This window comes from Podarcis erhardii (genome assembly GCF_964252035.2).
Source record: "Podarcis erhardii genome assembly, chromosome: 10".
Lineage (NCBI taxonomy): Eukaryota > Metazoa > Chordata > Lepidosauria > Squamata > Lacertidae > Podarcis > Podarcis erhardii.
The window spans coordinates 2,713,554-2,735,926 of record NC_138500.1 but is presented as its reverse complement, the minus strand read 5'-3'; the positions used below and the strand labels follow the sequence as shown (position 1 = coordinate 2,735,926).

General features: G+C 49.5%; 1 protein-coding gene across 11 annotated transcripts in view; it reads left to right on the top strand.

Moving 5' to 3' along the window:
* The window catches only part of SHANK3 (SH3 and multiple ankyrin repeat domains 3), a 487,858-nt gene that overhangs the window by 258,112 nt on the left and 207,373 nt on the right, over nt 1-22,373 (top strand). For all 11 annotated transcript variants that reach the window (XR_014160963.1, XM_081879612.1, XM_081879611.1 and 8 more), the window contains one exon: nt 8,730-9,069. Coding sequence is in view for 10 of the 11 variants with exons in the window: in XM_081879612.1 (XP_081735738.1) it covers nt 8,730-9,069 (340 nt within the window). In the remaining variant the exon portion in view is untranslated. The remainder of the gene's footprint in view (nt 1-8,729; nt 9,070-22,373) is intronic.

The window sequence follows — 22,373 nt, the reverse complement described above, 5'->3', positions numbered from 1 at the left end:
GGGCCTCAATTTCTTACTCCCGCCCTTGAACGGTAGCCCTTGGGTGGACAACCACACCCGGTCCCCCACCCTTATAGTTTCACCTTCCCTCCTATTTCTGTCTGCTTGCTTCTTATATTCTTCCTTGGCTTTCTCTAAGTTAAGTTGAAGCTGACGGTGGATCGCCTCCATCTCTTCAAAAAAATATTCCGCCGCCGGCACGCTCCACCTCTCCCCTCCCTCTCCTGGGAATGCCCGGGGGTGACACCCATAATTTGCCAGGAAGGGACTCATCCCTGTGGACACGTTCTCCGCGTTGTTGTAGGCAAATTCTGCTAGAGGTAACTTATCCACCCAATCATTTTCTCTGTCTTTTACATAACACCTCAGGTATTGTTGTAAAACCCCATTTGCCCTTTCCGCTTGCCCATTGGTTTCTGGGTGCCGGGCAGTTGAGAAATTGAGTTCTACGTGCAGTAAGCTCATAAGTTTCCTCCAGAACCTGGAAGTAAATTGTTTCCCTCTGTCGCTGACCACCCTCAAGGGGGCGCCATGCAACTTGAAAATATGTTCTACAAACAACTTGGCGGTTTCCTCCGCTGTGACTGCATGTGAACAAGCTATAAAATGACACATCTTGGTTAATTGATCTACCACCACCATGACAGCTGTTTTGCCTTTGGATTTTGGCAGGTCCGTCATAAAATCTATGGATACTGCCTCCCATGGCCTTTCGGGCGTGGGTAAGGGTTGTAATAGCCCCGCTGGCGCCACCCTCTCTCCTTTCGCTCGCTGGCACCTGTCGCAACCCCTGACATATTCCCGTACGTCCTCCCTCACCTTGGGCCACCAAAACTCCCTGGTAACCAACCACATGGTTTTGTGCTGTCCAAAATGTCCCGCTGTGGGGCTGTCATGCAACTGCTTGAGTACTCTGCCCCTCAGTTCCCCGTCGGGTATGTACAGTGCCCCTTTGTAATACAACGCCCCGTTCTTTTCTTCGAACCCCCCTGTGTTCTCCTCTGTCCTCCGGAGCTCTCTGAGTTTCTCTTGGGCGTATTCATCTTTCTCCGTACCCTCTATCAGTTCCCTCTGCCCCACCAATGCCGCCCCACACACCCAGCGGTCTTCAGAGATTACATGCCTTGCCTCAGGCGCTCCCTCCCCCTCTAAGTACTCAGGTTTCCTGGAAAGAGCGTCCGCCCTCACGTTCTCGGAGCCGGGCACGTAACGAATCTCAAAGTGGAATTTGGAGAACTCCTGGGCCCATCTCACTTGTCTCTGGTTCAGCACTCGGGCTGTTCTCCAGTATTCCAGATTTTTGTGGTCAGTTCGGACTTGAACCTTGTGCTGCGCCCCAATCAGCAAGTGCCGCCATTTCCGGAATGCTTCATGAATGGCGAGCAGTTCTCGGTCGTACACTGTGTAGTTCCTCTCTGATTTGTTCAACTTCCGCGAGAAGAATGCACACGGTCTCCATTCAGACGTATCTTTTCCCGGCTGGAGAAGAACGGCCCCCACCGCTCGGTCTGACGCGTCAGTCTCCACTCTCATTGGTTGTTGTAGATCCACGTGCAAGAGTTGCTCTTCCGACGCAAACGCCTGCTTTAAGCGTTCGAACGCTTGTTGCGCTTCTCCCGTCCAAACAAATTTCTTTTTGCTACTAAGACAATCCGTGATGGGCGCTGTTAAATGGGCAAAGTTTTTGATGAACTTCCTATAGAAGTTTCCGAAGCCCAGGAACCTTTGCACGTCCTTCTTGGTCTTTGGTGTTTTCCATTCCAGTACCGCTTGAACCTTGCTGGGATCCATGGCCAATCCCTTGTCAGACAACCGGTACCCCAGGAATTCCACCTCCTTGGTATGAAACTGACACTTCTCCAGTTTCACCCACAGCCGGTTTTCTCGCAGCTTGCTCAGTACCTCTCTTACATCTCGCACATGCTGCTCCTCATTGTCTGAGTACACCAGAACGTCATCTAAGAACGCTACGCAGTTCTTGTAGAGCAGTGGCCCCAGGACGTGATTCATGAATGATTGAAAACAGGCGGAGCCCCCTTGTAATCCGAAAGGCATAACGGTGTACTCAAAGGCCCCCAAGGGGGTGAACATAGTGGTCTTCCACTCATCCCCCTTTCTCACACGTATCAAGTTATATGCCCCCCTAAGGTCCAGCTTGGTAAAAATTTTCCCTTTTCTCACCCGTGTTAGAATGTCATCAATTCTGGGCATAGGGAAAGTCACTGGTTCTGACACTGCATTTAGGGCCCTGAAATCACATACAAGCCTGGGCTTGCCTGTGTTTTTTTTGTCCACAAAGAACACTGGGCTGCCCCCCACCGCTCGTGACTCTCTGATGAAACCTCGCTTGAGATTCTTGTCAATGAACTCCCTTAACTCCTGCATCTCACTGTCTGACATTGCATACAGCTTGCCCACTGGCAATTGTGCTCCTGGGAGTAAGGTAATTTGACAATCAAAGGGTCTGTGCGGGGGCAGTTTATCTGCTTCTTTTTCGCTGAATACGTCAAGCAAGTCAGCGTATTGTGGTGGCACCCTCCCTTTGTCCATCACTTCCATCACTGCTAGAGTGCCCCTGGCGCCTGCCTGAGCCTCTCCCTCCTTGCAGTGTTCTAGGCAATGTGCTGATCCAAAGGAAACCACTCTCTGATGCCAGCCTACTAGCGGATCGTGTAGCGCCAGCCAGCTCATACCCAAGATAATAGGAGCTCCTCCCAAGGTGGCTACGTTAAACGCTATCAGTTCGGTGTGTCGTGCCACCCTCATTATCATTGGTACAGTCTGTTGGCTCACTTCTCCTCCCAACAGCTCCCTCCCATCAATCGTGGTAACCTGCAAAGGCTTACTCAATGGGATAGTCTGTATTTGGTGTGCAGCTGCAAACTCTTTGCTCATGAAATTACATGAGCTACCTGAATCCAATAGCGCCTTTATCTTCAGTGGGTGTCCGTTTGCCAGTTCCAGCAACACCTCTATCACAAGCGCTGGTCTTGGAGGTTCCGGCGTGGGCACATTCATTACTCCCTGGCCTGGCTGCTGTGCCCTGATGTTGGCAACCAGGCGTTGGCTTTTACTGGCTCCGTGATTTCTTCTTCCTCCTTCCCCCCAACAGTTCCCGCCATCCCTTGCCATTCCTTCCTTTGCGGACAGACTCTGGCAAAGTGACCTGGCTGTTGGCAGAGATAGCATCTCTTGCCGCTCTTTCCCTCCTTCTTCCGCCCTTCACTGGTGTTTGAAACTGCGCGCGCGCGCGCTGTTCCAAGTTCCATCGGCTCTGCTGGCGGGAAAGGCTGCTCCGGAATCTCTGGAATGCGGAAGTCCTTCCAACGTTCCCCCTTTCCTTCCCGCTTTTCCATAGCTCTAGCTTCCTGGCGTGCCCCAATGGACAGCGCTGATTTAGTCAGCTGATCCATAGACTCCGCCCTAGGCGCCCGGGAAAGTTCATCTTTCACTGCCGGAGAGAGACCTTCTTCAAACAGCATTTGAATAGGTTCACTAGCAAGGTCCCACCCAAGTCTATGAATCAGCATGGTGAACTCAGTCCAGTACTCACGTACAGATCGGCTCCCCTGTTTACATGCCATTAACTGCCTGCGCACCACTCCCTGCTCGATCTCGCTGGAAAACATCAAGTCCATGGCGCGGAAAAACTTCATTGTGTCCTTTAAGATTTCATTATTGGCTGCCATCAGGGGCCGAACCCAGTCCCTCGCCCCTCCCTCTAGATGGCCAATCACGTACGCCACTCTAGAGTTCTCGTCGGGGAAGTCATCAAACAGTAGATTGAGAGCATATTGCATCTCTGTCCTAAAGGCTTGATAGTTCCGGGGATCCCCCCCAAATTTCTGCACCAGTCCAGGCACCCGTCTGGCAAGTGGGGTGGTCTTCCCCTTATCTGCATCTTGAGCCCTCCTCTCCTCGAGCCTCGCCGTTTGCAGTGCCAGCTGGACCTCCAACGCCCTGTACCTTTGTTCCAGGCTTGGATCTGCGCCAGCTCCCGCTCCTGCTCCTCCGGTTCCGGATGGTTCGCTCATGATGCCTTCTGCTTGCACAAGCTGCTTTCAAAGACTGTCAGATTGCTGTGATGGGATAGTGAGCTGCTTGTGCGTAAAAGCTTGATCCCTCTGGGGTTTGGCTGGTCATCCAAACCGATGCACTAACGGAGCCCCCAAAGCATGACTCCGTCAGTCGCTGGTAGAATCTGACAGTGGGCGTCTACGGAATTTACGCCAACATAAAAGCTCTTTGACAGACATGCGCTTTCGAGACTCTCTGCGTGACAGTTTCCGGCGAAGGGTGGGCGTTCCCAACGGGGGTCCCGTTACCTCTCCACTACTCTCACTGGAAGCATCCCAGAGCCTCCCCTCCGCTGTGACTCCTGCACTCCCCCTGCTGGTTCCCTCTTCTACTGCAGATTCTCTCCTATTCTCCTGTAGCCTGTCCACCACCTGTCTCTCCGATGGCAGTTCCCTGACATGCAGTAATTAAATGGACCGGTCTCGATCACATCCACTGGGAAGGGGGATGGCTTCCTTCTTTTTTATATAAAAAATGGGATCCAGATGAGGCTCGATCATCAAGAAGGGAGCATGGAGGGCTTGGAATGAATCCCCTGAAAGCCAGAGCCATTAGACTGATAGCAGCCGGGATAAATGCATCAGGTTGCCATGGCGACGGAGAGGCGGGCGAGCGCTTGCAATCTACGGATCTCTGAGGCAAGAGTCACAGATGCAGAAAGCGACCAGGAAGATGAAGGAATGAAAGAGGCCGGCTCGCAGAGGATTCCTTGGCTAGCTGTGTTGGGAAGTGGTTTGGGGGGGCGGATGGGGGGCTTCCTCTGGAGGGCAGGAAGCCATGTCAAGAGCCACCAGTGTCCTTGTCTGTCCCCAGCAACTGTTTAGGCTGAATTCCTGCAGGCACCTTGCCTGGAAAGGAGCCCCAATGAATTCCACAACTGTCCTCCGGTTTTCAGTGCAGGTTTTCAGATTTCGCAGTGAAAGAAGGCAGAGCCCAGAGGTGCCTCAAATGCTTCTGGGGCCACACTAGCCTTTGAGGGCGGCTTTTGCCAGGCTGGGATACGGATCCTAGGAATGGGACCAGGCCTCTTGCTTGCCTGGGCAGAGGGCAGAGTCTGGGTATGCAAAAAAGATCTCTTGACTTCAGCCTGGCTGGAATGTAGTTTGTTGACTGACATTTCCACTCTACCCCTTTTTTTGCCTTTGGCCACACCTGGCTGTGTGGCCCCCAGAAAGCTTTCTACAGACTAAAAGCATTCCCCATATCTGTCAAGCTTCGGGGAATTGGAATAAGCAAATCAAACGAAAGGAGCGTTCTTACCAGTTAGTTTCTTTAATAATCACAGCGAGAGATGAAGGAATGCACATCTTTCTAGAAATAGGGTTGCTCCCAGTTAAGGTTTACCCCCTCCGTCCCCATTAATCTACGCCACTCCTACGTTGAGTAATCTGAGCTTGTTGCCTCTGCACTCTCTGTTCTATGACTCTCAGAGCCCGTCTAGTCTTAGGCAAAGGGGGGGAGTTCAGGAATGCTGTCCAAGGACACTGAATTTGCCAGTCTCTCTCTCTCCTGGTGTTTCCTCTTCTAGCTGCTCCTCACCCAGTATTTCCCAGCTTTTCCCCTCTGTACTATGCCCCTCTGCAAACCACTGTTCTAAATTCATACTGTCCTCCTGCCCTTGGGAAGGTTCAAGAAAAGTGATAGGCGGGGGGCGACTGCTCCCACCATTCCTCCTCATTCCAGGCCTGACAATATCTTTGGCCTATAGGCAGAGTAACACACACCTAACACCCCCCTGCCTTTGCCTGGGTAGCAAGTATGTCAGGGAGATGAGTTTCCGCTTAGCCTTGACATTCCAATGTCCCGAATCAGGGCCCCATTTAGGTTTGATGAAGCCCTAAGCTACTGAAGGTAATGAGGCCCTTGATATGTCCAGCTGTCCTTTGTCAACAACAAATTGTGGCTGGTTGTTTGTGTGTGTGTGTTGAATATATACTATATGGTCATTGATGGACCTAATAGGTATCTAAAGCCATTTGCACATGTTGCAACCAGTCCATGCAGAATGTAGGCACCCTATATATAGAAAGGAGCAAAGCAGTGATATTTTAGGTAGCAGGCGGGGCCCACGACTTACATCACAGGAGCCTACACAACACAAGACACTGTTGCTGTATGTAGGTTTTATTTTATTTGTTTTTATCTTATATTTTGGAAATGTACATCCAGTATTTTTTTCCTTTAAATTTTTTTGGGGCCCCCAAGAGAGTGGGCCCCTAAGCTAGATCTTGTTTAGCTTATACGTAAACCTGGCACTGTCCTGAATGCAGGAAGATGCTTAACAACAGAGATCATTTCTTTCCTGTGCAGCAGCAGCTGTATGGCTGGGGAATGAGTGGGTGTGGCAGAATAGCAACCTTTTAAGTGGGCAGGAGTTGGCTGCAACCAGCTCCAGGTGGTGCATTGCATACTGGCACAAGTTGGCATTTTATGGGAATGCTGCTCCCATGGGTGTCTAACACACACACTCCCAGTCTGGTACTATCGATGGCTCTGCTCTGCCTCCACAGTCAAGAGCAGCCATGCTTCTGAATCCCAGTTGCTGGAAACTTCCCTAAACAGGGCTGCCTTCAGATGTCTTCTAAAAGTTGGATAGTTCTTTATTTCCTTGACAACTGATGGGAGGGCGTTCCACAGGGTGGGCACCACCACCGAGAAGACCCTGTGCCTAGTTCCCTGTAACCTCACTTCTCACAGGGAGGGATCCACCAGAAGGCTCTCGGAGCTGGAACTCAGTGTCTGAGCAGAATGATGGGGGTGGAGATGCTCCTTCAGGTCTACTGGGCCAAGGATGTTTAGGGCTTCAAAGGTCAGCACTTTGAATTGTGCCTGGAAACGTACTGGGAGCCAGTGTAGGTCTTTCAGGACCGGTGTTATATGGTCTTGGTGGCTGCTCCCAGTCACCAGTCTGGCTGCCACATTCTGGATTAGTTGTAGTTTCTGAGTCACCTTGAAAGGTAGCCCCATATAGAGCGCATTGCAGTAATCCAAGCAGGTGCCACCACCGAGAAGGCCCTGTGCCTGGTTCCCTGTAACCTCACTTCTTGCACGGAGGGAACTGCCAGAAGGCCCTCAGAGCTGGACCTCGGGGTCCGGGCTGGATGGTGGAGGTGAAGATGCTCCTTCAGGTCTACTGGGCTGAGGCCATTCAGGGCTTTCAAGGTCAGCACCAACACCTGGAATTGACTGTGCTTCGTCCTTCATAGTTGGATGCAATAAATGTTTCTGGATCCCAGTTGCCGGAAACCACAGGAGGGGAGAATGTTGCTCTTGTGCTCAGATCCTGCTTGTGGGTTTCCCATTGGTCACTGTGAGAACAGGATCCTGGACTGGATGGGCCATTGGCGTTGCATATTATGTCCCTAGAAACGAGAGAAGGTTGGAAGCAGAAACAGTTATTTGCAGCCTGCTTACTGAGAGTGACATTTATCACGCGCGGTCTGATATCCGCTGTAGCTCTGAGAAACTGGCACCGACAATTTGTGGCTGAGACGAAAGCAGTGTTCACATCCCTTGGGCTGCATTTAAATCCTCTCCATACCTGGAGTTTTAGGTCATTGTTTTAATCTTTGCTGTACAGCACCCCAGGTGCCCCCTAACGGCAGAGGACACGGCAGAAAAGTTTTAAACAAACAGCCCTGCACAAATAAATAAATCATGCACCTTTAAAAGGAATATGTTCCTCTGATAGCCTTTTTAAAGGGAGCTGTCACATTCCTTGCGACGGATGTTTTCAATACCAGGAGCTGCTTCTTGGGGGCTACCTATATTCAGGTCATTTTTTCTTGAGATGCAGTGGAGGGGAAATGCAATTTTTGTGTGAAGCCCCAGAGGGGCGTGGGAACACCTCCTTGGTCTTTTTGCTGTGAAACTGTGGAAGCAGAGAAGGGTGGGCAGGGCCCCCGGAAGGGGAGAACTGGAAAGCTGGCTGTTTAAGCTCCTGGCATAGCAGGCAGGCAATATCTTCGCAGCACAGCCAGGTCTTGAGCTGTTCTCTGTTGCCATCGGCCTGGGAAAACTTGAGCAATCTCGGGGGGGGGATGGGATCTGGTTACACAGTGCAGGAATCTCATGTCTGCTTGCAGAGATGCTCTCAACCCAAGAAGGGACAGGAGTGCAGAACCAGATATGGTTCTGATCTGCCTCTCCAGATTTGCAGTGGGGGGCTTTTGTTTCTGAGTGAGGTGGTCTGCTTTGTTGTGTCCCCTGCTGCTCCCACTTCTATGAGCTGGCCAGACCCACTCCAACCAGGCTCCCCCTTATTTTTCTCCTTTGGTCAAGCAATCTCCCACTCTGGGGAGGAGCCTGTCTTCTCTTCCTTGAGGAACTGTAGCAGGGCCTGCCTTGAATTGGCCCCACGGTTACCAATCTCTGCTCTAATTAGCAGGAGCTCACCTTAGGCTCTCCACTTCCCATTCTGCTTTGTAACCTTTGTGCAATAGTGGCAGTGATCCCTTCTGGGGGGCCATTTACATCTCAACAGTCCTCCAGCAGTCCTCTTAGTAGGTGAAGTCAAAGTGCATTGGAGTTAACTTAGCAGCCCTAAGGCGAATTGAAGCGCGTTGCTTTTTGTGTCATCGAACACCGATGGGCGGAGCTGTTGTTGCTAATTCATCCCGGGTCTCCCCTCCTTTTCTCTCTCTCCCCTGCAGTGCCTTTTAGAGAAACTCCCAGCTACACGAAGAGGAGGCGGATCATCGGCACGGGCGGCCTCTCCTCCCCCCGCCTGCTGCAGCGGTCTGCCAGCGACAACAATTTGAAGTCCGAGAGCCGCCCGTCCTACTCCCCAGTGCCCTCGCTCCGCGGCCTGCCCCAACAGCTGCTGGCTCAGATGCAGGAAGCCGCTGTCGGGGTGGGGTTGGGGGACAGCAGCCTGGTGAGCACGGGCAGCTCCCGGAGCGCCCACAGCCGCTCCCCATCGCTACAGCGCGTGCGGGAAGAGAAGGAGGCCGATGCCCACACACTCAGGAGAAGCAGCCGCAGCAAGGCCAGGTGAGAGAAGCCACGCGACAGAGGGAGGAAAGGGGGGGAACCCCTCGGACCACCCAGGGTCACACACAACTGCTTCCTGGCTGACTTGACTGTTTCCTGGGGGGGGGGCATGAAGGAAGTTCTGGTGGTGGCCGAGTTCCTCTGGGGGTCTGCAAGCTGGGGAGAGGGCTCCAGCCACATTTGTGGTTCTAATGTGGGAGGGGTGGGCTGGCCAGTGGCGCTGCTGAAATGCTGGACAGCTCCCTCTTCTCCCTCAGGGGTCTGCATCTATCCCTTCCATTGACTGGCGCCTCTGAGGATGGGGGAGCTGTCCAGCGTGCTGAAGGCAGGCTGCCTTAAAGGCCTGTCCTCCCCTCCGAGGGAGGTGGGTACCTCTGCTGCCCGTCTCCCTTCCCTCCAGACCCATCTGGTCAATGCAAGCTTCTGGGTCCATTGTGATACTTGCCAACCGCCAAGGGGTGGGTCTTGAAAGCGATCCACAGTGGTGTATTTCAGACGATGAACCAACACAATGGCCAACTGGGTGTTCCCCTCGTCTACATTGGGTCCAGTTTTTGGTGGGGTGAGAAAGCGATCGCGCGGGGGAGATTCTGGGGAGCAGCCATTGTGCCCTTTGGCATATTGGCAAAGTTGTGGGGACAGGGAGAGGCCATGGAAGATGGCCTCTCTCATGCCCTTTTATGTAACCTTCACACGCAGGGGAAGTTGACGCAAACGGTGGTTGCAGCCAGTTGCAAGTTACACCTGCCTTGGCCAACTTGTTGCTCCCTCCCCATATGTTTTGGAAAACAGCTTTCATCAGCCCCAGCCGCTGCTGTATGGGCATTGTTAGATCTATAGGGCAACAGGTTAGCCAATTCTGATGTATGAAATCACAGCTACGCTGTTCCAATATCAAGAATTTCAGTGGCTGCGCCTGTACCTCCATACTGCCTGCTTTTCTCTAGCCTTTTCTGGGGCGCTTGGGTGGGTGGGCATGGCTATTCCTTGCTGCTTCTGACCAGTGGACCTGGGGGACAAATTAATAAGGGGTCTCAAAACCCCCTCAGTTGGTATCTGGGGAGGGGAAGCGATTGCCCTTGAACTAACATGGAGAAGAATCTCTTGGGATGGTGCCTGGACAGACCTGGGAGAAGGAAGTGACCGGTCTGGACTTGTCGAGTTTCTTTCAGTATTAATAACCACCTCCGATGGTCTGTCCCAGTTTGGTTATTAATTCCCAGCTTGGGATGGTAGCAAGCTGTTCAGTGTCACGCTATGAGTGACAGGCAACATGCCACAAAGGGCTTTGCTGGGGACAGGATGTCCTTGTCGCTGGAGTGCTCTGCATAGGAATGTTAAACCTATAAAAACAGAGAAAAACCCTCCCTTTCCTGTAAATGTCTTTGTCGCTAGTTCCTTTTGTAATTATTCGCCCATCAGCATCACTATGTTCCCCAGAAGTTAATGCACTGTCAGGCATGTTGTTTCTTGATTAACGATTCATTACTTATTGTTATTATTATTCATTTAATTTCTATACCGCTTTATATAAAGATCCCAAAGCAGTTTACTACACATTAAAGCATCAAATAAAACAACCCAGAATAAAACATTACTGAAGAAACTCAAATATACATTTAAAGCAACGCAATTAACAGGAAACTAACATGTTATCTTAAAGATTCAAAAATAAAACATTACAAAGGAGGTGAACTGCAGAATGTACATTTAACAAGGCAAAGCTTTTAAAAATATATCTTAAATGTTTCAAAAGAAAACATTACAGTGGTACCTCGAGTTACAGATGCTTCAGGTTACAGACTCCGCTAACCCAGAAATAGTATCTCAGGTAAAGAACTTTGCTTCAGGATGAGAACAGAAATCATGTGGCGGCCCCATTAGCTAAAGTGGTGTTAAGAACAGTTTCAGGTTAAGAACGGACCTCCAGAACGAATTAAGTTCTTAAGCCGAGGTACTACTGTACTAAAGGCAGTCAAATATTAAATGCACATTTAAAACAGCATTCTTAGCAAGAGACTAGAATATTATCTTAAGCATAGAACATTGCTGCTACGAGTGTACTAGAAGAAGCAAAAATCACCAGTATCAAAGCAATGATTCTTCAACATCAACTTCGTTGGACTGGTCATGTTGTGCGGATGCCTGATGATCGTCTTCCAAAGCAACTACTCTATTCTGAACTTAAAAATGGAAAGCGTAATGCTGGTGGTCAACAAAAGATGTTTAAAGACTGTCTCAAGGCAAATCTTTAAAAATGTAGTATAAACACTGACAACTGGGAAACACTGGCCTGTGAGTGCTCCAGTTGGAGAACAGCCTTTCCCAAAGGTGTCATGGGCTTTGAAGACACTCGAACTCAGGACGCAAGGGAGAACCATGCTAAGAGGAAGGCACGCTTGGCAAACCGTCACCGGGATCACCTCCCACCCGGAAACCAATGTCCCCACTGTGGAAGGATGTGTGGATCTGGAACTGGCCTCCGCAGTCACTTACAGACTCATTGTTAAAACCGTGTTTATGGAAGACAATCTTATTCAGCTACAAGTGATCACCAGAGAAGAAGAAGGTGGTTCATGGTCAGTGGGGACTGTGGAAGCTCAGGGTTGATGACCTGGGTTTGCATTAAGAGACAGCTAAGACGGTCAGGACTCATCTGGTGGCAAATAACCAATTGGCAGAAATATCACAAATGGAGGACTGTGAACAAGGCGGTCCTGAAGTTCAAGAATGCTGTAGACACGGGGCATAAAAAATGCCATCAGTTTCCGACTTTAAAAAATAATAATAATCACAGAGTGCCTTCCATCCAGCCAACCTGAGGGCGCTGTCAGGCAGGCTAACACAATCCTGCACCAAGGAAAGAGAGTTGGCCCAGCATCTGTTAGCAATCCTTGACGCTCAGGATACCCTGCCTTAGAGACGGTGAGTCTCTGGGAATGAGCTGCCAGTGTCATAATCAGAATGAGCCACCAGGTGGCAGTCTGATGGAATGATGTGATTACTCGGCAAGGAAGGGAATAATTCTTATTGAGACTGATCCAACTTGGGGCAAACAGAGTAGAGACAGTGGCTCCCTGATGCCCCTTCCTCTTCAGAGCAGCCTTCCCCAGAAAGAATGAGCTGTATTCCAAGAGTTTGGGCTCCAAGGAGGTGTGCAGTACAGTACAGTCATAGAATCATAGAATCATAGTGTTGGAAGAGACCACAAGGGCCATCGAGTCCAACCCCCTGCCAAGCAGGAAACACCATCAGAGCACTCCTGACATATGGTTGTCAAGCCTCTGCTTAAAGACCTCCAAAGAAGGAGACTCCACCACACTCCTTGGCAGCAAATTCCACTGTCGAACAGCTCTCACTGTCAAGAATTGCTTACTAATCATACCTTCCTAGTCATACCTCGTGTTGAGTTTGCTTCAAGTTGCGCGTTTTCAGGTTGCGTCCTACAGTGACCCAGAAATACTGGAAAGGGTTACTTCTGGGTTTCGCCACTCGCGCATGCGCAGACATGCAAAATGACGTCATGCGCATGTACAGAAGCGGCGAATCGCGATCTGCGTGTGCGCAGACGCGGGTTGCGTTCTGCTCATGTTGTGAATGGACCTCTGGAACGGATCCCGTTCGCAACCGGAGGTACCACTGTATTAAAGAAAACAGCAAAATACCAGCAAAATACAAATATTCCAAAAAATAACACAGGCAAGCAACAAGGGGGAGGGGAACGAGGAAGTATCAACACCAGTGCAATTGTATAAAAACTGAAATCCTAACTGGTAGCTAAAATTATTTGCCATCCGATTAAACCAGGTTAAAATTAAAGATGTTGAAATAACATAAATATTTCAGAAGGTCTGGGAGAGTGAAAAGGTTTTTGGCACAGAAATGACATTGCAGCAGGAACCAGGTGAGGCTCTTGGGGGAGAGCATTTGACAAAGAAGGCTCCCTCTCTCCTGTTAACGGAGAAATCGGAGGGCTTCCTTGGACAAAAAACAAGGACACCAGCCAGGAATACCAGAGCAAAACAGCAGCCAGTAGGCTTGGTCTTGATTGAAGACTGTTGCGACGGGACTCCCACCTGCCACAAGGTGGAAGAAGACGGAAGCCCCGAACAAAAGAGAACCCAAACTTTTATTAGTTGCTAATCCCCATGTTACAGCCCCCCAAATACATCACTAATACATCATGGTTACATCATGAAAGGGGAGGTCTGGTGGCAGTAATCTGAGCATCCTGGACCCTGCCCCATGGTTCCCCTTGCCCTCCACCAAACACCCATCAAGTGAAACAAAAGAGATATTTACATTTCCCTGTTTCCCAGCCAAGTGAATCACACCCTTTTGTCTTCATCTGGGTTTGTTATTTCTGGAATGGATACCTGTCTGGCACTCAGGTACAGTGGTGCCCCGCAAGACGAACGCCTCGCAAGACGGAAAACCCGCTAGACGAAAGGGTTTTCCGTTTTGGAGGCACTTCGCAAAACGAATTTCCCTATGGGCTTGCTTCGCAAGACGAAAATGTCTTGCGAGTTCCTGCGGGTTCCCCCCCTTTTCCCCCCCTTTTCCCAAGCTGCTAAGCCGCTTATCAGCTGATCCGCTGATAAGCCACTTAACAGTTAATCGCTAAAAGCCGCTAAACCGCTAATAGCGCTAATCCGCTAAGCTGTCAATGGGCTTGCTTCACAAGACGGAAAAAACGCTATATGAAGAGCCTCACGGAACGGATTAATTTCGTCTTGTGAGGCACCACTGTATCAGGATGCCAGGGATTATCACTCAGGCAGAGGGGCTGCTGAGCAGCTGAGCTCACATGTCTATACAAATTTCTGAAGTTTTCCCAGTGAGCCAGTACACAGAGACATTTATCAGTGAATTGGTACATTTGGTATCGTGCAGCAGAGGCCCTTTGAATAGATAGGAAGAAACTGTGATGAAGTGTTTTGTGGGGACAAATCACAAAAGTGATTGTGCTGATTTTGGTAGTGTGCATGATATCTGCTGGAGGGGCAACCCCCCCCCCAACCTATACATAAATTCCTGCAACAGGACATGCAGGAAGAGATGTTCCGTTGGGTAACCTTTTGTGCTACTTAAAATCTTAGTCCAGGAAACTCTGTTGAAATGCTTGTGAAGTAAATCACTTTGATCCAGAGTGGGCAGAAGATCTCTGGGCGATTTGTGTAAAGTGGCAAGAGTTTCTGGCTGCCGGTTGTTCAACAATAGGAACAACAAAAGGGGCTGCTGCAGCGCAGAAAGCTTGGGTAAAGTGGGAGTGGAAGGACTGTGAGCAAACTCCTGGCTTTGGAATGTGCTCGGAGACACCTTGTTCTTTAATTCTGTGTCTTTTGTACCTGGCTTTGATGGATAGATCCTGGGGTTCTCATAAGAAAACCACACCAGGTAGAAATTAAAAGGCCATGGGGTGGTTTGTTTTTATGGCAAAATAGGATGTTCTTTCCTCTATGGTTGTGGGGCTCTTTTTCCACCTGTTGACAGAGACAACTCAGAAACCTGCTGATGACACCCAAATCGGTGAGCCTTTTCCCCAGTGGCTTCCTTGCTGCCCTCAAGGTCAACAGCTTCCCTCATACACTGAAACGCTCATTGGAGTAAATAATAATCATTGTAAAAAATACAAAGCTTGTCTCTGTTGTTCTGCTTCCTATTCTGGGGGACCAACGTGGTTGCTAAGATCTTCAAAGGGATCTTAGCAACCGTGTTAGCCCCACCGAGCAAGAAGCAAAGTGTGGATGTTGTTTTTAAACCCAACCGTCGTTTAAGAAACAGGAGGCAAAGTGGTTGAGTTGTGCGGAAATCTTCCTGCAGCCTCTGGAAAGATTCTGTGTAAATTGGAATGGAGCCACCTGCCCTTTAAGTCATGGCTCCGTGGTCAATCACTCACTTTGCAGGCAGAAGGTGCCGGGATCAATTCCTAGTGGTATTAAGGGAAGGGCTGAGAAGGAAGATCCTCTGAGCTCCAGAGCCCAGAGGGGCAGAGGCGTTCCAGGGGGCTCATTGGCAGGATGGTTGCAAGTCAGCATAAGGCTCCTCCATGTCATCATATCAACAGGCCTGCCTGGTTTATTTCTTCTTGTGGGACTAGTTGATTCGGACGGAGGCAGCGTGGTGTAGCAGTTAGTGTCAGAGTTGGACTAGGAACTGGGAGAGACCAGGGCTCCAATCTCCACTTGGCCATGAAGCTCACTGCCAGTCACTGCCTCTAAGTCTAACCTACCTCACAGGGCTGTTGTGGGCATGAAATAAGGAGGGGTGGACACCACATTGCACTCCTGGGAGAAAATGGTGGGATCTAAATGCAATAAGTACGTAAGTAAATAATAAACAGCGAAGTTTGGGGTTTGTAAAAATACATTCAGATTAGGAGAATGAATTTCTTTCTTTTAAATATCTTTCAATTACCGTATTGTTCGCTCTATAAGACGCACCAGACCATAAGACGCACCTAGTTTTTGGAGGAGGAAAACAAGAAACAAAATATTCTGAATCTCAGAAGCCAGAACAACAAGAGGGATCGCTGCGCAGCCTGCATTCGCTCCATAAGATGCACACACATTTCCCCTTACTTTTTAGGAGGGGAAAAGTGAGTTATAGAGCAAAAAATACGGTAGTTTTTTTCTTTTCAAAAGGAAAGAAAAAGGTTATACACTATTCTGCAAAATACAATGTTATCAAACAGGATCTGGCAACGGGAGAACGAGAGAACTAACCACGTCGCACGTGTGTGTCTGCTGAGTCACTGATATTCTGAGCCATCTCTGACGTTTCTGCTGGACCAAGTCAGAGGCTCTGCAGCTCTTCCTTGGGGTTTCTCAGCCTGTTCCCAAGAGGTTTCCAGGGACCCTCGGGGAACTTTGCAGGAGCCATTCGTTTTCTCGATCTGCGGTGGCCTTTGGCATCCCTTGGCATGCTGGAGCTCTGTGGCAAAGTGATAAAGCATTTACATCCAATAGAGAGAAGCTGCAGCTCGGAAGAGAACATATCAAAAAGTGGGGAATCACCTCCAGGACCCCATTCCCTAGTCCAACCTTCCCCAACCAGGTTCTCCCCAGATCTTTTGAACCATCAGGTCTAGCCATCTTGCCTATGCTTGGAAAGGGTGGCCCAGATTCTCACTCCTTTGAGTAGGCAGGGCCCAGCAAAATGCATTGCTCTCCAACCTCTCCCTTTCCTCTTCTGGAGGATTTCTGCCAACCATCCTTCCCCCTCATTCCTCTTGTTCAGTCAGACCTTCAGCTGGTGCTCCCCCCCCCAAAAAAAAGCAGCGGTGGAAAACCTTGGGGTTTTATTTTTAATATTCTCTCGCCCATCCCCAGAGGCCCCACAATAATCAAGTGCCTGTCTCTGGCTGTTTGCGTGTGTGTTTGTTAGTCATGTGAATTAATTTCCTTGCCCGCCCACAATCCATTTATTGAATTTCAACCACAGGAGTTAGAAGCCAGTCTCGGAAATGGCCTCTCTGCCTCAAGGCGGAGGTGCTCTGTGCGGGGGAGGGGGAGCACCCTCCCACCAGCAGCTCCACACCCCACCCATCCCAGAATCTCACCAGCAGCAGCCCCGCACCCCAATCATCCCAATGGGGGCCTGATCCACCTTTTCATGATGCAATAAAATGAGAGACCTGAAGCTGGCGAGAAGCAGTGCCTTGAACCTTCTCCACCCCTCCTGCCCTCGCCCACCTTGCTTTTTAGAATCATAGAATCCTAGAGTTGGAAGAGACCACAAGGGCCATCGAGTCCAACCCCCTGCCAAGCAGGAAACACCATCAGAGCACTCCTGACATATGGTTGTCAAGCCTCTGCTTAAAGACCTCCAAAGAAGGAGACTCCACCACACTCCTTGGCAGCAAATTCCACTGTCGAACAGCTCTTACTGTCAGGAAGTTCTTCCTAATGTTTAGGTGGAATCTTCTTTCTTGTAGTTTGGAACCATTGCTCCGTGTCCGCTTCTCTGGAGCAGCAGAAAAACAACCTTTCTCCCTCCTCTATGTGACATCCTTTTATATATTTGAACATGGCTATCATATCACCCCTTAACCCCATCTTCTCCAGGCTAAACATGCCCAGCTCCCTTAGCCGTTCCTCCTAAGGCATCGTTTCCAGGCCTTTGACCATTTTGGTTGCCCTCCTCTGGACACGTTTCAGTGTGTCAGTGTCCTTCTTGAACTGTGGTGCCCAGAACTGGACACAGTACTCCAGGTGAGGTCTGACCAGAGCAGAATACAGTGGCACTATTACTTCCCTTCTCCAGCAAAAAAACTTTCTCACTCATCTCTGCCCACGTGTTGGCGATAACAGTGGCTATTGCTTTGTGGAGGGCTGGGGGAGTGCAGAGCATTGCAGGGGGGAGTGCAGAACCACCCGTCTCCCCCCTAGGGATGCTCGTGAGCCAAGGATGCTACAATGCCACCTGCTCACATAGAATCATAGATTTGTAGAGTTGAATGGGACCCCCAAGGGTCATCAAGCCCAACCCCCTGTGATGCAGGAATTTCCACTAAAACATCCATGACAGATGGCCATCGAGCCTCTGCTTAAAACCTCCAAGGAAGGGGAGTCCACCATCTCTCGTGGGTGACCGTTCCAGTGGTCAGAATAATAATAATAATTATTTATTTATGCCCCACCCTTCCCTGTTCAGAAAACCGGGCTCAGGGCAGCTAACAACAAATTTAAAACACTTAATTGAAGTGTTTTAAATACAGTATAAAACGTGAATAACAATAACTTCAGAATTCAAAAATCAGTTTAGGGGGGAAATCCATCCAATAAACATTAGATGATCACCAGGGCTAGCTGGCTAAATTAGTCCTACTTGGGCCAAGGAGGAGACCAGGGGAGAATTAGCTATGGGATCCCAGAGCAGGGAATCTTCATAAAAAGGGGACGGGGAGGGAAGGAAGGGGAATAAAATATCAGGCTAAGTTCAAATTGAAAGCCAGGTGGAATAGCTCTGTCTTACAGGCCCTGCGGAAGGAGGTTAAATCCTGCAGGGCCCTGGTCTCATGGGACAGAGCATTCCACCAGGTCGGAGCCATCCCTGAGAAGGCTCTGGTGGAGGATAGTCTGACTTCCTTAGGGACCTCTAAACTAAGAATCCGATGTTTGGTCAGAATCTCCTTTCTTGTAAGCTGAAGCCATTGGTTCGAGTTCTACCATCTGGAACAGAAGAAAACAAGCTTTCTCCACCTTCCATGGTTAGACATTTACCTCTTCTCCTAGGAGGGACACTGTGTGAGCCAATACAAATAGCATTCTCCAAACTAACACTTCTTTAGGGAGAATGCAAAGGCCAGAGGGCAGCCTCTGAGCCCATCAGAATGTGTTCTCACTTCTTTCTTGTCAATAATAATAATAATAATAATATTTATACCCAGCCTCTTCGCCTGACATTGACTCAAGGCGGCTTACAGATAAAAATAAGAACAGCTAAAAAACATAGAAAAAAATCCTTTAAAAAGAAATTAAATGTTGGATAGAATTAAAACTCTCTGTATACATTTTAAAGAACCATACAAATAATTGCAATAACAACAGCCTGGCAGCCAAATCATTATCCTCCCCCACATCTCGTGTTAAGTGTACCAAGGTTTCAGCGCCACAAGCTCAATGCAAAACAAGATTAATAGCTCATACAATCTTTGCACAGATATCATTACTGCTGTTACTGCTATTATTTCATATTAGGGTTGTCGCCCAATAAATGGAAATCTTAGCTGATTAATTGCATGAGTCTTGCTCGGTTAATCAATTGATTAAATTTTCCTACTTGTACATGTGAGAAAACAACAGCCACTGTGGTTCTGTAGCCGAAAGACCAGCTCCCCAGGTGAGGCTGGCCAGAAAGGAACAAGCGAAGCAAATGGCTTTTTATTGTGTGTGCTTTATACTTTCTGTACTTATTGCTGCGGTGGGACGCGGGTGGCGCTGTGGGTAAAACCTCAGCGCCTAGGACTTGCCGATCGCATGGTCGGCGGTTCGAATCCCCGTGGCGGGGTGCGCTCCTGTCGTTCGGTCCCAGCGCCTGCCAACCTAGCAGTTCGAAAGCACCCCCGGGTGCAAGTAGATAAATAGGGACCGCTTACCAGCGGGAAGGTAAACGGCGTTCCATGTGCTGCGCCGGCTCACCAGATGCAGCTTTGTCACGCTGGCCACGTGACCCGGAAGTGTCTGCGGACAGCGCTGGCTCCCGGCCTTTAGAGTGAGATGAGCGCACAACCCTAGAGTCTGGCAAGACTGGCCCATACGGGCAGGGGTACCTTTACCTTTACCTTTACTTATTGCTGCTGTTGTTATTGTTGTTATTCTTATTTATTCTAAAGCACCTAACATCTACGAGAATGGGAAAGGACTATAATGATAGCCATAATTGCCATCATCAGAAGTGTTTTGCTTGCAGCTGTTGTGGTTTTCGGGTTGCGGGGTTTTCACTGGGAATTAAGTAATCCAAGCAGCCTTGAAAGCAAAGAATCCTTCCGCTGGTTTTCTGCAAATGCTTTGACTTGTGTCTACATGGAACAGAGCCTCATCATGGATACAGACATGGGGTTTGGGGTGTCTCTCTGCACTTGCTGTGTGACTGTTCAGGGAGGCAGGAGAGGATATGTTGTTTATTAATATCCTTCCTAACTTGCGCTAGCAAGTTCTGTAACTTAGCAGAGTTTTACATTCCCCTTTTAGGGAAGTTTTTAATGTGTGACATTTTAATGTATTTTTAAATCTTTGTTGGAAGCCACCCAGAGTGTCTGGGGAAACCCAGCCAGATGGGCGGGGTACAAATAATAAATTATAATATTATTGTTATTTTATTATTATTATTAGATGCACAGCAGGTAGCTGGATTCAGGCTCGTTTAAGCCTCTTAATATCAGTTTCCTGGTAATTCCCCTTAAATCCCCCTTAAAAGAATAAACACGCCACAATCTGGTGTAAAGTAAATAAAAGAAGTTTACTCACACATTCAGTTCACAGTCCAACCCCCTGCTCTGCAGGGATCTTGAGTAGATCATCCAAGCCTGGTGACCACGCAACCCATGTTTGGAAACTTCCAGGGAGGAGAGCCCACTGCCTTCTGTCCACTGTCAAAAACAGCTCTTACTGTCAGGAAATATTCCCTGGCCAAGTCATAAAACCTTGGGAGCTGCTTTTCCACGTCAGTGCTGAGCTATCACGTCTCCTCGCTTTAGCAGCAGGGTTGCTAGCCTTGGTCCTGAAACCCACCTGCCTGTTTGGAGCTTAGTATCTCCAGCCTGGAGGGCACAAGGAGAAGGGGACGACAGAGGACGAGATGGTGGGATAGTGCTCTTGAAGCTACCAACATGAGTTTGACCAAACTGCGGGAGGCAGTGAAAGACAGGAGGGCCTGGCGTGCTCTGGTCCAGGGGGGTCACAAAGAGTCGGACACGACTAAATGACTAAACAACAACAACAATCTCCAGCCTAGTCTAGGGTCCTGATTGTTCACATGCTTCCTCCAACTTTAGCCGTGCCTCTTAGCACCTCACCTGAGCCTTTGCTTCTCTGTGGTGGGGTATGTGATGGGTCAGGCGGACACATGGGTAGAATGGGCAACAGCTTGTCCACTCTGGAGATGGTGATGCAGCAGGTTTCCATTACTTCACCGTTACTTTGATCCGTTGGGATATGGTTTAGGACCTTACTTCAGTAGTGTGCCCCTGGGCGATCCTTTTCCTTTTCTTGCTTCCATATGACTGAATGGCTGCTGCTGTTGTTGCTGGGGGATGGCAAAAGCCAAGGCTGGCTCCAGAAAGTGGCACGACTAGGCCCTTGCCAGGGCCCCAAGACCAGCAAAGGACCATCCACCGTTGCCGCTTTGCACAGACTATCCAAAAGAAGAAGGCACAGCTTAAGAGAATTCTCAGTTGCCATGAACTGCCTCTTCCAGGGTATGGGGGCCAGTGAGTGCCATGCTCAAGAGCCCCCTGTCTGGGGGAGGGGGAGCCCTGGAGCTAATACTGGCAAAGCCTGTCTTCCTCCAAGCCCTGACACCAGGTCACTTGAGAGGCATTTTGCAAAAAAATAAAAATAAAAATGCAGTATTTCCTGCCCACTGCAGCTGGAACAATTATTTCCAGTGCTGTCCTGGCAACATAACTATGCCAAGCAGTGCTGTAGTGGTTAAGAGCGGTGGACTCATAATCTGGTGAACCGGGTTCGCGTCTCCACTCCTCCACATGCAGCTGCTGGGTGACCTTGGGCCAGTCACACTTCTCTGAAATCTCTCAGCCCCACTCACCTCAAAGAGTGTTTGTTGTGGGGGAGGAAGGGAAAGGAGATTGTTGGCCGCTTTGAGGTAGGTTAGAATGAGAGACTGTGGCTGACCCCCAAGGTCCCCCGTGAGCTTCAGGGTTGAGTGGGGATTTGAACCCTGTTCTCATGTTGCCACCCTCCGGACCACTCGGGGAGGAGGCACACGAAGAAGGGCCTCAGAATATGATCTCGGGGTCGTCATAGGTTCTTAATGCTAGGTAAAGGTAAAGGGACCCCTGACCATTAGGTCCAGTCCTGGAAGACTCTGGGGTTGCGGTGCTCATCTTGTTTTTTTTGGCCGAGGGAGCCGCCGTACAGCTTCCGGGTCATGTGGATGGCATGACTAAGCCACTTCTGGTGAACCAGAGCAGCACATGGAAACGCCGTTTACCTTCCCGCCAGAGCGGTACCTATTTATCTACTTGCACTTTGACGTGCTTTCGAACTGCTAGGTTGGCAGGAGCAGGGACCGAGCAACGGAAGCTCATCCCATCGCGGGGATTTGAACCGCTGACTTTCTGATCAGCAAGTACTAGGCTCTGTGGTTTAACCCACAGTGCCACTCGCGTCCCTTGAGACTCCTTAGGGTTGCGATAAAGCGGGATATCAAATGCAAACTCCTCCTCTTCTTTATTGAGGATTCTAATCTTTTGAGAGTGATTGGTAGAACAAGGTGCAGTTTGAGCTTTCTTTCCCAATGTGGGCTGTGGCATAGCAAGGGATTCTGGGGCGTGTGATTCAGCCATTTGGAACAGCAGAAAGATTCGCCCTGGTCAGGAAATCATCCTCTTGTGGAAATCACTTCAGTTGGGTGTGCAGGTGAAGCGACACTTCATTGTTTCTTTACCAAAGCGCCATCATTTCTCAGCTGCTTTCACAAAGGGGCACTCCGATTAAAATCTCACTTAGAATTCACTTTCGTAGCAAATGAGAAATGGGCTAATTGTTTATGCAAACCAATTCATTCCTCCTGCCCTGGGCAGAACTGCTCAGTTCATCTCAGGAAGTGGGTAACTCTCA